Below are 14,483 nucleotides of genomic sequence, written 5' to 3'. Positions count from 1 at the left end.
ATAATAAAAATAATAAATATTTGAAAAGAAAAGGAAAATAAACAATGCATAAAACAAATGTATCTGTTTCGTGCTTGTTTTGTGTTGGCTCTACCAGGTTTGAATGAAATCACTTTTGTTTCTCAACTTTTTTGACTGCTGCTTGTCTGTTTGCGGGAGGGCGGGCAACAAAAAAAGTCTTTCACCTTCCTGGCTGGGAGGAACAAACTTCATCCAGTAGTTCTCCTCATTCCAACAGCAGCCTCTGAACAACCAGGTACTCTTTATTAGCAAGGTAGGCAAGAGCAGCAGAGAAGGGGACATGAAGACGCTGAACATGAGTGACTGGCGAAGGGTCTTTCAGGAGCAGATGCAAGTGGCGAAACCCAACGACGTCTGGAGCCTCAAGATGGACCAGCAGCTTGATTTCAATCACTTGGGCCCTGGATGGGTGCAAGTCTTGCAGGAACATGCTCATGCAAGGTAACGAATTGTTGGCTCTGGAGCCAGGAATGTGACGACTGTAAAAACGGGTTCAGCAGTAGAATGTAGCATTACCAATCTTGGTTTTCAATAGTTATGGCACCTTGATCTGAGTGACTCTAAAGGTCTATGGGCTGTCTTTAAAAACTCTTAAAACCATAGTGTGTCTGTGCACACACAGAATGTCTTTTTTTGCAAAATGAACCAGCTTCTTTTTTTTAAAAAAATGTGCCCAAGGACGTATTGCTTAGTATAAGGAGAGTGCGTTTTCCCTAGGAAAGCTGCTCCCACGTCCCATCAATTGGCACAGACCTAGCCTACACCTAACACCCAGCTTTGAACTAACAGTATATTGAACAGAATTGAGTGTTCAGCTGCAGGGCACCTGCTCACGAGGACCATACAAATATAAGGTGAGTGCCAGGGAGGGTACAGGGACCTGAGAACCTTACCACCTTGCCTCAGTTCTGGGGGGCAAGGAAAGGGGCAGTGGCTTTCCCATGGCATGGGGCACAGTGCCTTGCTCTGGTGTCCCACCTTGTCTCACTTTGTCACGATGAGGGGGAAATGGTGTGAGGAGCGCGGGAGGAATTGAGGGGTGCAGTGCATGGAGGGGGGAGGGTAAGTGGTCACTTCCCCAGGATATAAGAGGGCAGCAAAACACTGCCCAGGGCCGATCAGGATGTTGGCGGATTGCCAAATATAGTGATAGCCATGCAGTACTGTTTGAAGAGTAAGAAATGTTTATTTAGGAACTACATACTTGATAGTAAAGAAGATAGATAGAGATAGGTGTCTAGTTCAGAGCTTTTTTAGTTCCGAGAAGGAGGATATTGCCTCTGAGAATACCAATCTGGAGTCAAGACAAGGAGATGACACTTAACAGAAAGAGAGGTGCTGTCCTCACACCCCTCTCTGACTAATCCTTGCTGCCCCCTGTAGAATCATAAATCATAGAATCATACGGTTGGAAGGGACCTCTAGGGTCATCTAGTCCAACCCCCTGCACAATGCAGGAAATTCACGAGCACCTCCCCCCACCACACACAGTGTTCCTTACTCCATGTCCTGAGACACCGTCAAGATCCTTAGCCAAACTGACCTAGGGAAAATTGGTTCCTGACCCCAAGGTGGTGATCGGCATTACCCTGGGCATGTAAGAAGGGGCCATGAGAACTAAGCAATGAGGTAACCTTTCCTGCCCTCCCTCTCATGCTCTGCCCAGGTTCACAAAATCAGCATTGCTGTCAGAGAGCCATCTAGCCATCTTGCAGCCATTCATTTTCCCTCTGCTTGAAAACCTCCGAAGGAGAGCCCACCACCTCCTGAGGAGGGACCCCTCTAACTGTCAGGAAGTTCTTCCTAATGTTTAGTTGTAGGGTAGGGTCTCCTTCTCTTCATCTTTGTACACCAGACATTGCCACTTCCAACAAAGGAGACATAAGTTGCAATGCTAAAGGTGGGTTGCAGCCCAGTGAAAATGGCTTTTATTTGAAATAAAAATATCTTGCAATGACAGCAATGAAAGGGAACCGGCATAGGTGCATGCTTTAAAATATACTTTATTTTTAATATATATTTTAAAATACAGCCTCTAATGTGTTAATGTGCATATAAGTTCATTCTTCAATGTAGTGAAACTGCTTGAAAGGGTAAAACTGCTCTTGGGATTGGGGCAGGGACTAGCCAATAGATGCCTGAAACTATGGGCCAAGATACAAGTGATGAATGACACTTGAATGGCAAGGGAACAGACTCATCTGTTTTCCTCCCTGTTCACTTGCGCTCCACTTGCACTCCACTTGATCACGACTCACATGTATTCCTCCCGGTTCACTTGCGCTCCACTTGCACTCCACTTGCCATTCAAGCGTAACTCGTCACTTCTAGCCTGGCCCGATGTCTTTACAGACAACATTGCCTTGGAGCCTGAATGTGCATAGAGGGAAGTGGCATGGCCACATCAAGCTCTGCCCCGATATACTTGCATTCACTACACAAGAACACATGAAACTGCCTTATACTTAATCAGACTGTTGTTCCATCGAGAAAAGTTTTGTCTCCTCAGACTGGTGGCGTCCAGGGTCTTAAACAGAGACTTTTTACTTCAAGAGCTACCTGGTCCTTTTAACTGGAGACACTGGGAAGCAGGGACCTTCTTCATGCAAAGTGCATGCCCATTACTGAGTTATGGCTACGGTAGCCAACTCTGAGTTGGGAAATTCCTGGAGATTTGATGGTGGAGCCTAAGGAAAGAGGGATTTTGGAAGGGGAGGGGCCTCAGTGGAGTATAAAGGCATAGGGCCAAGCTACAAGTGATGAATGACAAGTGGAGCGCATGTGAAGCGCAAGTGAACAGGGAGGAATACATGGGAGTCTGTTCACTTGCCGTTCAAGTGTCATTCGTCACTTGTAGCTTGTCCCATAGAGTCCACCGTCCAAACCCCAATACCGCTAGATGATCCTATGCATGTATATGTATAGGTCCCACTCTGCACTTCTGGGAATCCTGAAAAGATAAAACAGTAGGATTTGAGTCCAGTAACACCTTAGCGACCACCGAGATTTTCAGAGGGTAAGCTTTTGAGAGTCAGAGCTCTCTTTTGAGCTGCCTGAACATTGAAGCTTTGATTCTTGAAAGTTTATATACTGAAAATCTTGTTGGTTTCTAAGGCGTCGCTGGATTCAAATTCTGCTGTTCTACTACAGACCGACAGGGCTACCCATTTGTAACTAAAAACATAAGGTTCCCAACTAGATGAGAGAGACTAAGTGTTTACTGTGTGTGTAGAAGATAGGCTACCAGATTTATGCTACATATAGAATTGAGCCTGACAACTGGCAGGAGGGGTTGCGGAGAGGGTTGCCAGGTCCAAGTTGGGAATTTCCTGGAGATTTGGGGAGGTGGAGCCTGCAGAGGACAGGGTTTGGGGGAGGGATCTCAGAAGGGTACAATGTCATAGAGTCCGCCCTCCAAAGCAGCCATTTCCTCCAGGGGAACTGATCTCTGTCACCTGGAGATCAGTTGTAATTCCAGGAGATCCCCAGCCACCACCTAGAGGCTGGCAACCCTAGTTGTGGACATGGGAGGCGGTGGTGCAACATCAGCTCTGTTGCTACGCCACAACAGAGTGTGACATACAGAGTGTGACAGAGTGTGAAATCCCAGAAGTGACAGAGGATACTCTAGAAATTGTCAGAAACTCTATGGCAAAATCACAGAGTTTCTGGTGATTCCTAGAGTAGCCCTATGTCACTTCTTGGGTTTTTCCCAGAAGTGGCGTAGTGATGCAGCCTGTGTTGCCATTAAAATTTTCTTCTCCCTCTGCTGCTTGGAGGAGCAACGGGCAACAGGAGCTGAAGGCAGGACATGCAGTGGTCCCTCTGGGGGAATGGTGAGCCTAACCAGATGTGTAGGGGACTATGATGTCCAGTCTGGTCCAAATTTAGTCTGAGAAGCTGAAGCAGAAATTTGCTGCCATTTCCTCCTTTGCTTAGATTCTACACCTGTCTTTGAGGACAACACAAATGTCACTAAGGGATCTTTTGACAAAGTATGACATAATTTATGTCATTTATGACTTAAATGACATAAATGACATAAATAAATAACAGTAACAGTGCTCCTAGGCAACCTTGAATAGAGCACTCAGACTGTACCGAAAAACAAATATATGGAATATATTTCTGGCTTTCCCCCATTATAACTCCACCGTGGTGGAAATCCAGAGAACTGTTTGGAGGAGCTCAGCTTAGAAAAACCAACAAACATTTGTTTGCAGACCAGGGGCTGAACTGCCCTTTCCACTCTTCAAACAGAACGCAGATCTTCAGCCAAAGATGGTTTTGCAAGGTATGAAATTTCCTCACAATTATTCAGACCACAGTCCAATGAATTCTGCAGCAACTTCCCAAAGTCTTTGCTGACCCCTATACCGTGCAATTTTTAACACAGGAACCTGAAAAGAGTGATCTATGAAAGACTTTTTATTTGTAAAACAAGAGCAAGCTCTGAATAAACAAAATTCATAAGGAGACAGAGATGAACAGAGTTATTATTTATTATATTTCTAATCCGCTCTCCCTGTGAACGGGCTCACACAGAGATACGCACCCAAACAAAGTTTCACAGCTGTCGACCACAACTCTATCAGCCTAGGAAGCTGATGAGTTGTTGCTGTTATGCCCATTTTCAGCACACGTTAAATACCTTTACAGACAAAAAAATCTCTGATGTAAGGGCAGAGATAAATCACATGGCTTTCCTTTATCTCTTGGGCTCAGATCAGAACTGCAAGTTCACTTGTTTATCTAACCACACTGTCTGATTAGACACTCTGGGTCTCTGGTATTGGACAAAGCAAGGAATTTGTAATCTCTGGTGTCATACGTGGCAAGACTTTTACAGGCCAAAGGACATGCTACAAAGAAAAGAAAGGTTTTATAATAAACCAGCCACATCAGTAAGATCCTCTACTTCAGAGGAAGGAGACCCCAAGGATGCACACCAAAGGGAAGCATCCATGCCAGACACTTTTGCTGAGCAGCTCCCCTGCTTCACCCGAAAAGCAGAACTATTGTAGAGCCACGTTGGGCCAGGGGTTAGCCTGGGGACTTGGGGGGGGGGCGTGTCTTGGAGCAGTGATGTCATCAAGTGAATCTCCTTCTGGCCCCTCCTCTGGTAGGACCAGCTCTTCGGCTCCAACAGGTGGAGATGTATTGTGCGGGAGTGCAGCGTCGGTGTCCACAACACAGACTGTGACAAGGGTATTGCAAGTGGGCAGCTGTACATTTAAAAAAAAAATATTTATTTAACTTAAAACATTTCAGTGCCACTTTTCCACCCCAGAAAGATCCCCAAGATGGTGAACATCAAGGCATTAGAACCTTTAAAACATTAGCATTTAAAATTTGTGCGTGTATCTATCTATCTATCTATCTATCTATCTATCTATCTATCTATCTATCTATCTATCTATCTATCTATCTATCTATCTATCTATCTATCTATCTATCTATCTATCTATCTATCTATCTATCTATCTATCGTCCCCCTTTCTCACTGAGACTCAAGGTGGATTACATAGTGTGAAATTAGTACAATCAATATCAAGGACATTTTAATAAACAATGCCTTAGGGTATATAAATGCAAGTTTACAAAGACATAGCATCTATGGCTGAATCCACACTTACTGGCATAGCGCTAAACAGTCAGAATCTGGGATCTGCTGGAAGGGCGAGATAGAACTGAATGTCAATCTACATATTGGTGACAACTCAGCCCAGATCTCTGTATGACCTCTCCCAACAGCTTTACATAGAAGTTGAAAAGCACGGGGGACGAGATAGAACCTTGTGGAACCCCAAGGGGCGGACCAGCAGACCACCAGCACAGTACTCTTAAACCTATCTTTGAGGTAGAACTGAAACCACCTCAAAATAGTGCATCACAGCCCCAAACCTGAAAGGCAGCCCAGAACAATACCATGATAAATGGTATCAAAAGCCACTGAGAGATCCAGGAGAATTAACAAGGTTGCATTTCCCTCTATCCATCTGCCTGATGCAGGTTGTCCACCAGGGAGATAAAGTCCAATTACCAAGCCTGAAACTAGGGCTGTTTCCATATGTCCTTAAAGGGACGGCCCACACACCAAACACTGGCGGCTTTCCCCCTTGACTCTAGACATCTTCTGTTTTTTCAGCGCCTTATCTAGGACCGCACTTTCCCACGGAAAACAGAAATGGAAGCCAAACAGCCTGCAACCGTTTTGAAAATAAAGATGTCTGGACTCAAGAAAAAAGCTGTGAGGGGGCCGTCCCTTTAAGGACATGTGGAAACGGCCTAGATACAAACACTGTTGATGCCACTTCTCTCGCCAGCATCTCCATAAGGGGGTTGCAAACTCCGGGTTGGGAAGCTTGATAGGTCAGCTTTCTCTTCTTTTATTTGCTCTGGCACTGTCTATATGGTTTACCCAGAATGCTATTCTGAGGGTTTCCTTTCTCCTGGCTAACTCCTCTTCCTGCTTGTCTCTCTCATCTGCAATCTCCCTCCATCCTAGCCTAGATAGATACTTAGAATGTTGTCTTTTATTTTCCCCATCTTAGGGCTAAATGAGATATTCCAGCATCCTAGTGCACAACCTGTGGATTACTGATGCCATTTTAGAGCTGAATTTGGTCATTTAAAAATGCTGTGAAGGCCTGATCCTAATTGAGTTTGTGGTGTAGCAGGACCAGGTAATCTCCCTCTACACCTTTTGAAGTGCAAACAGTCTCTATAGCTGTATTGTCGAAGGCTTTCATGGCCGGAGAACGATGGTTGTTGTGGGTTTTCCGGACTGTATTGCCGCGGTCTTGGCATTGTAGTTCCTGACGTTTCGCCAGCAGCTGTGGCTGGCATCTTCACTGTGACACTGAGAGATCTCTGTCTTTTGGTGCTACACCTCTGAAGATGCCAGCCACAGCTGCTGGCGAAACGTCAGGAACTACAATGCCAAGACCACGGCCATACAGCCCGGAAAACCCACAACAACCATCAGTCTCTATAGCTGTTTGGTGCTTCAAAAGGCACAGGAGGACAAGAACCCCTGGTCCAACTGTGTGGAGGATCAGGCCCTTATGTCATTTCTAAATGGCGAAATTCAGGTCTAAAATGTTATGTAATCCACAGGTTGAACCCGTGGATACTGTAACGTCTAGTTTGGCCCACAGCATGGAGTGTGTTCACCAGAAAGGAGTTTCGATCCCAAAGCAAGAAGACTTATATAGACTTTATTCCAAATGCAGACTCCCCTTCTGTTGTTGAAAATAATTTGAAGGTAACGTTCCCTACCAGTTTTACACTAACACTGCTCTCCATCTAGAAAGGGCATAACTCTGTGGTATCCTCATGAAAATCCTTATAGGGCTTTAAAGGGTCAATACCAGCTCCTTGAATGTGGCCCAGAAGCAATATGAAAGCCAATGTAGATGGAATAAGACTGACATAATTTGGACTGCAGAATTCTCTACCAACAGCTGATTGGGAACAGTCTTTAAGGGCAGCCCCACACAGAGCTCATTGCAGTAATCTAGCCTCGATATTACCAGGGCATGCACCCAGAGTGGCAAGGTCTTTCTCACCCCTAAAAGGCCACAGCTGGCTTGATGCAACAGGAGCTCTACACTAACTCTACTCCCCATCTAGAAACTCCCCATCTAGAACTCTGAGGTCTCCTTTCCTGATTATTATTCTCCTTGAGGGGAGAATGTGGGACATGAATTCTGGAACATAAATTTGTGTGAACGGTACAAAAATAAATGGCATTGTTAAGAATAACCCCTAAAGAGGGACCAGTTTGCCTCTACTCACACGAAGATCTTCTTCCTTTACATCTCTTGTCTTTTAGGTTTACATGTTCACAATGCTACCATAGCTGGTCCTCACATCGTGTCGTTATCCTCTTCCATATGTACTGGGAGAGATACGAAAGACGAGGATGGGCCTGGATGAGGGTCTTTAGGCAGCAGTGCCACGAGTGTTCTTCGGAGAAGCATGAAGAGCCACAGTTCACTGAGACAGATGTTGCCAGTGCCATACATCGCTTGATCCTCGACATCCGGGATAATTGCTACGGGGAATACGTTGACCGCAGTGAACTCTCTGAGGTGGTATGGGACACGGAGCACGACGGGCATATTCATCAAGAATGTGAAGCTTGCCAAATGGGACTCCACAGAAAGCAACGTGGGAAGCCTGAAAATGCAGTGCATCATGGGAGGCCTCAAGGCGCAATGCAGTATGGGAACCCCCAGCCCCCAGCGTATTCTTTGATCATTAGCAGAGATAGTAACCAAAGTGTAATAATGCCTGTTGCAGAACGCTCAAATGCCGCATCATCTTGTGCTCGCTGTGTTGGTGCCGTGTGTGGTACTGCTGCTGCTTTAATTTGTTGTGTTGTTCTTATTTTAGTTGTGTTGTTTGTGCTGCTTTCATTGTTCGTATTTTAACGGCGCAGCTACCTGCTTTCCTGGATGAGGCAAATTGTTTAGACCCTTTCCTGTCTGGATTTAAGCCTTGTTGTGAGAATGAGACAGCCTTGATTATCTATGCCGGGAGGCGGACCGAGGGAATATGATTCTGAGCTTTTCCGCACACTCAGCTTATTCCTGATTTAAGTGTTGAAATTAATTTGGGTATGGCTCTTCCCAGGGCTTTTTTTCTGGGAAAAGAGGTGGGGGAACTCAGGACTGCACGTCACTTTGGGTCAGCTGGAACAAGGGGGGGGAGTTTTTTTAAAGTTTAAATCACCCTCGGAGAACATGGTCACATGACCAGTGGCCCCACCCCTGATCTCTAGACAGAGAGGAGTTTAGATTGCCCTCTGCACCATGCAGCACGGAGGGCAATCTAAACTCCCCTCTGTCTGGAGATCAGGGGGCGGGGCCACTGGCCATGTGACCACTTTCAAGAGGTGCCGGAACTCTGTTCCACCGCCTTCCAGCTGAAAAAAAGCCCTGGCTCTTCCACATATCTGCCCTCCTTTTGCATTTTTACAGTTGTGGAGTCAGTTTATTTTATTCTGAATGTCCCTTTTAAAAAAAATCAGCATTTTCAAGTGTGTGGATGCTGTTGTTATTGGTGGCATCGCTGCTGACATTATAGCACACACCCCTTTATTTTTTGCACATGCTTATAACATTACATTGATATAAGGGCTTTTAAAATATATCGAAAATGGACACAAGAGAAAATTTTTGCATGGAGAAGCCTAAATGGGAAGTGGCTCCACCATCCGTACCTAAGCCCCCCTTTGTGGAGAGCCCGGAGAATGCGCCTCCCCCCTGGCTGGCCCAGAGTTAGGAGGTAGAAGCCAGCACTGGCAGGGCAAACAGACCTCTGTTGGGACAGAGCCCAGAGCAGCAGCAACGACGTGATTTTCAAACTGCACCATTTTTTCTGGCACAAGAAGTGGTCACCACCCCACCTCCACTGGGCCCACAGGTCTTTTGCCATTTTTTTCTTTTAAAAAGGTCATTTTATAGGGTTATACCGACCTACCAAAGTAGCAATATATGCAGCAGATCCTTTGAATTTTCAGGTTTTTAAAAAACATTAAATAACCCTTTCCGTTCAGAAGGCATATTTTCTCAATGAACAGGTTCTAGATTTACTTTTTTTTAAAAAAAAGAAAGCTGGGAATTCTGCTGCATTTATTGTTACAATGGTAGGTTGATCTAATGCTAGGATTTTTTTTTTAAAGATAGAAAATAAAACCAGGGGTGGGGAGAAGGGGAGGGGAATGGTTTAATGATGATGAACATCCAATCATTGAAAAGTGGGTTGGAGGTAGATGGGGGTAGGCGGGACAAACAAAACCAAAAGAAACAGGAAACAGTATGCATGAGACAGGAATCAACTTAAAATCGGCTTCTAGAAAAAGATTGGAGTAAAAGTAGTCTCAAAATAACCAGAAAAACAAACAAAAACTAAATGCAAAAAAAAAATGCTTTGGAAATCAGGGGATAAGTCAAAGCAGTTTGGGGCCAGAAATGATGGAAAAAAACTTTCAGAAAACCATTTGCTAATTCTCCTGGACTTTTCAGAGGCTTTCAATGCTTTCGATCATCGTTCCGTGTTATATTTCCAGACTGGGAGGTGCCATCCTGTGGTAGTTCCAGTCCTACCTAGGAAGTCATCGGAAGATTTGAGTTGGGTTGCAGCCACTAACCGGATGAGACTCAGTTCTACCTTGCACTTCTAGCCGATCCCAGGGAGGTTGTAGAAACCCTGCCCCTGGAGGCAGTTTTGGAGTGGAGACAGTTTTGAAGTGGATGTGAGCTAATAAAATGAAGCTTAATCCTGACAAATGGAAGTGCTACATGTGAGCAGAAGATCTGGCCTAGGAGTTAAGGCATAACCATCCTAGATGGAGTTGCGCTTCCCTTGGAAGAACGGGTCCATACTTTTAGGATGCTCTTGAACCCAGGACTACAGATAGATTGGTAGGTGGCTGCTGTGACCAGGAGTTCCCTTTTCCATCTCCATCTGGTAGCCAGCTACCGCCTCTCCTAGGCAGAAAAGTTCTGGCCATTGTGGTGTGTGCCAGCTTAAATCTAGATTAGATTACTGCAATGTGCTCTTCATGGGGCCACCCTTGAGAAATATTCAGAAATTTCAATTGGTGTAGAATGCTGCAGCCAGGATGTTGGCTGGAGTGGGTCAACAAGAGCATATCACACCAGTCTTGGCTCATCTGCGCTGGCTTCCATTCCGTTTCTGGACACAGTTCAAGGTGCTGGTGTTGACCTTTACAACCCTATATATTTTGGGACCAACATATCTGAAGGACTGCCTAGCCCTTATGAACCCAATTAACAACTGCGGTCCTCTTCAGAGGCTCTGCTTAGGGTGCCTGCACCTTTTGAGATTAGGCAGGCGGCAATCTGGAAGAGGGCCTACTCAGTGGTGGCACCAAAACTCTATAACCCCAGAGAGGAGCTTCACCTATCCTTTTCTGTTGCCACCTTCCAGCAGCAGAGGAAGACTTTTATTTCATTTAGCATTCCCTCAGTGATCCCTCCCTCCCGTTCAATGTTTTAACTGATTTAAATGTGTTAAGTGTTGTTTTGTGTCTTTATATGCTTTTAGCTCTGGTTTTAATTGTTTTAATGATGTGTTCGGTGCTGTTGGTGCTTTTTAAAAAAAATTATTTTCAGAACAAAGAGGGGTACAAAAGAAGAAGGGGGAACAACAGGGTCAGAGGAACATTAAGATTTTGCTCTACAAGAGTTGTTATAATAAAATACAGAGTACACAGAACATACCTTAATCAGAGTTCATCAATATTATATCTCCTATTCCAACTCCTGTGTGTCTTCTCAAACTAAATACGATCTTTTCCCTACACAATATTCAATTTTAGATCAACTAAAGGTCAAAACAAGTGGTCTCCCTGTACATTTTAACTGCTCTATCTTAATATGGTCTAATGCTTCTATACAGATCATTTCTATCTAGCTTATCTATTTTGCCAAAGTTTCCATATCATGCATTCTATCTCATCACTGATATTTAACCAATTTCATCTTATCAGAACCTAACCTTATATACAATCTATAACAATATATCAGTATACCATCCTATTCTGGCTTCTAAAACGAACACATTTTATGCATTTTATCCTTTGTAAGCAAAATAATTTCCCCATTTCTCTTCGAATTCTCTCGCTTGTTAGTTTTGCTCTCGCTGCGTATTCTGCCATCTTATCTCTCCAGATTTCTTTAGTTGGGCATTCATCTTCCTTCCATCTGGTTGCCAATACCACCTTTGCCGCCGTCAATAGATATCTAAATAGTTCGTGTAATTTTCTGTCTACATTTTCTAGTAGTATTCCCAACAGCATAGTTTGTGGATTCATGGCGAAATCACATTTTAAAATCTTTTGCATCTCAGCGTGTATTTCTTTCCAAAGGTTTTTGCGCTGCTGTTGTTGCTTTCATTGGTTTCTGATAGAGGATTTTCCAGTGGTTTTGATTTTATTATGTATGTTTTAATTTGTTAGCTTCTTATGGAGAAAAGAAGCTATGAAGGGGGGTATTCTTTGAGGGGAGACATGATTCAGCCAGTAACGGAGAGTATTTGGGGGACTCTGAAGAACACACACAGGCATATGGTCTGGAGAGAGCTGACCCGCCAGATGGAAAAAGAAGGCAAAACTGATATAAACAGAGCCTGAACATGTCTGGAGATTAAGATATTTCTGCTAATCTCTTCAACTTCGCAGAGATAATTTTTCGGCCTAGGAAACAAGGGTTGTGTGTATACCTATTTCATTTTTCCTGTACTCAGATATTTCCGTTCATTTGATGTTCATGCTTTTACTTCCTATATCCATTGATTGCTTACAGACTTGAAAATAAAAATTTCTTTTTCTGAAACTGGAGTTATTTGGTCTTTGCAATCGGGGACAAAGTCTCATGCAGTGGCTATTGCTTGTTAAGGTATAAGAGAGAGACCAGGTGATTCTGCCTAGTTGGGGAGTGAGATTTGCCAAGTTTTTCTCCACCTTCCATGGAGGCTGAAAGGAGGAGGGGGTTCTGGACTTGAACAGAAGGTCTGTTGTCCTTGAATCCCAACAGAGGGCTGTTTTGAACTATTAACCTGGTGGTGGCAGTGAAGAATAAATCCTATTTGTGAAAGGGAATGGCTGGGATAAATTTGGAGAGGAGGCTTGCCAGTCCCCCACTGGGGTGGGAGATTTCCTGCTCCCATCCTCCACCCCCACCCGTTTACCTGGCCAGGGGGGACTGGCTCAAGCAACCACACACATCTCTTGATCATGTGTGCAGTTGCACACGAGTTTGCAGACACCTCCTCCAGGGATAGAGCAAGATGGTTCCCCTCGATTTCACGCACACGTATATTTTCTCCTGCTTCATTTATTTTTACTTTGGCAAGAATGATTGCAATGCAAACCTTTGTGAAACCCAGGTGGTGCAAATAATCCTTGTTGCCAATGTTGACTTCTCCAGCAAAAGGGGGGGGGTGCTATTCTGGATTACATCATTGGTCTCAATTGCTCCTTGCAACAGACTTGTAAAAAGAAGTTCTCACATTTTAGGTTGGACCTTGACTAGATCTCTGTTCGTGGACTGGAGCGAGCAACTCCAGCTAGGAATGAACATTGAAGCTATTTTTAACCCAGAGAGAGAGAGAGAGAGAGAGAGAGAGAGAGAGAGAGAGAGAGAGAGAGAGAGAGAGAGAGATCATTAACTGGTCTTCTAAGGAAACATAAGAGTTAAGTGAGTTGGCGAACCAGGACAGTTTGTCTGATGCTCTTCTAATTTCACAGAAATTCTAACATTGTCACATGCATACTATCTGAAGAGCTGTTAAAGGAAGGGATCCGTAACTCTTGATAATTTTAAATCCTGCAATGTCTTGTTCGTATCTAGCCTGCCTTTCAGTGCAATCATAAATTTATTTTACATCATAACACTACTGGCAGAGGTGGCCTTAGAGTGGGGTTGGAAACAAGTTTTCCAAGTGTTACCCATGCCATTTTATCTTAAAACATTTTGTTTTTATTAAAAGTTTAGAACTCCTCTCCTCAGTTTGGCCTGCAGCAGGCAAGAGAAGGCCTAGAGCCTATGCCCTGGAGCTGGCGTGATGATGTCACTTCTGGAAGTGACGTCACCACGCCAGTTGGGAGCATTCACATGGCGTGCGTTCGTGAGATGCCTGCCAATGGCGGGCAACCTCCGGGAGCTTGCCCCCTCCTGCCAATCGCTGAGCAATCAGCGGACAAGGGGGCAAATCCCCGGGAGTTTGCTCAATACCAGGGGGGCACCTGGAAACCCTACTAGAGCCTCACTAAGGGAACTTTTAGATATTGTTTAAAAGTCTTTCTCTCAGAATGAGTCAGTTTGTAGCCTGCAGCAGGCATGAGTAGGCCTAGAGCCTGACTGAGAGCCAAGCTACAAGTGAGGAATGACACTTGCCTGGCAAGTGAACAGACTTACGTGTATTCCTCCCTGGCCGTTCACTTGCTCTCCACTTGATCCAGTGGAGAGCAAGTGAATGGCAAGTGAACAGAGAGGAATACACGTGCGTCTGTTCACTTGCCAGGCAAGCGTCATTCCTCACTTGTAGCTTGGCTCTCAGGGAACTGCTGATTTCTTTGCAAGCCCAAGCCTGAGACAGAAAGCCTCAAGAACAGGAAGGGAAGAAGCTGTGCTTCTTCTCTAAGTGGACATTTTGGACTTTGTATTACTGAACATAATTTGTGTTTAGAGTGCCCTCTCTGAAGGCCACTGAAGTTCTTGTCTTTGCAAATATTGTTACAAAATCATAACAATTATGATTACGTTATACCTGTAGTTGTAGAGTTGTTGAGTTTTGGATAAATGCGTGTTACTTTGAACACTATTGTATTTTGAGTGTTTTCCTGATAAAGCAAATTTGTTGCTTTGTAAAGCAATTTCGGGGCGCTGCCATTTACTGACTTGAAACTATCCCCCATTATCCAGTAG

General features: G+C 44.5%; 1 protein-coding gene across 1 annotated transcript; it reads left to right on the top strand.

Moving 5' to 3' along the window:
• Positions 1 to 301: 301 nt before the first annotated feature.
• LOC129331967 (receptor-transporting protein 2-like) lies at positions 302 to 8,587 on the top strand. Its single transcript, XM_054982675.1, has 3 exons — positions 302 to 462; positions 7,859 to 8,272; positions 8,422 to 8,587. The coding sequence occupies exons 1-3, from the start codon at positions 302 to 304 to the stop codon at positions 8,585 to 8,587; spliced, it is 741 nt and encodes a 246-aa protein (XP_054838650.1).
• Positions 8,588 to 14,483: the final 5,896 nt, after the last annotated feature.

This window comes from Eublepharis macularius, chromosome 6 (assembly GCF_028583425.1).
Source record: "Eublepharis macularius isolate TG4126 chromosome 6, MPM_Emac_v1.0, whole genome shotgun sequence".
In the NCBI taxonomy this organism is placed as follows: domain Eukaryota; kingdom Metazoa; phylum Chordata; class Lepidosauria; order Squamata; family Eublepharidae; genus Eublepharis; species Eublepharis macularius.
The sequence above is the reverse complement of the archived record's forward strand: the minus strand, read 5'-3'. Positions and strand labels throughout refer to the sequence as shown.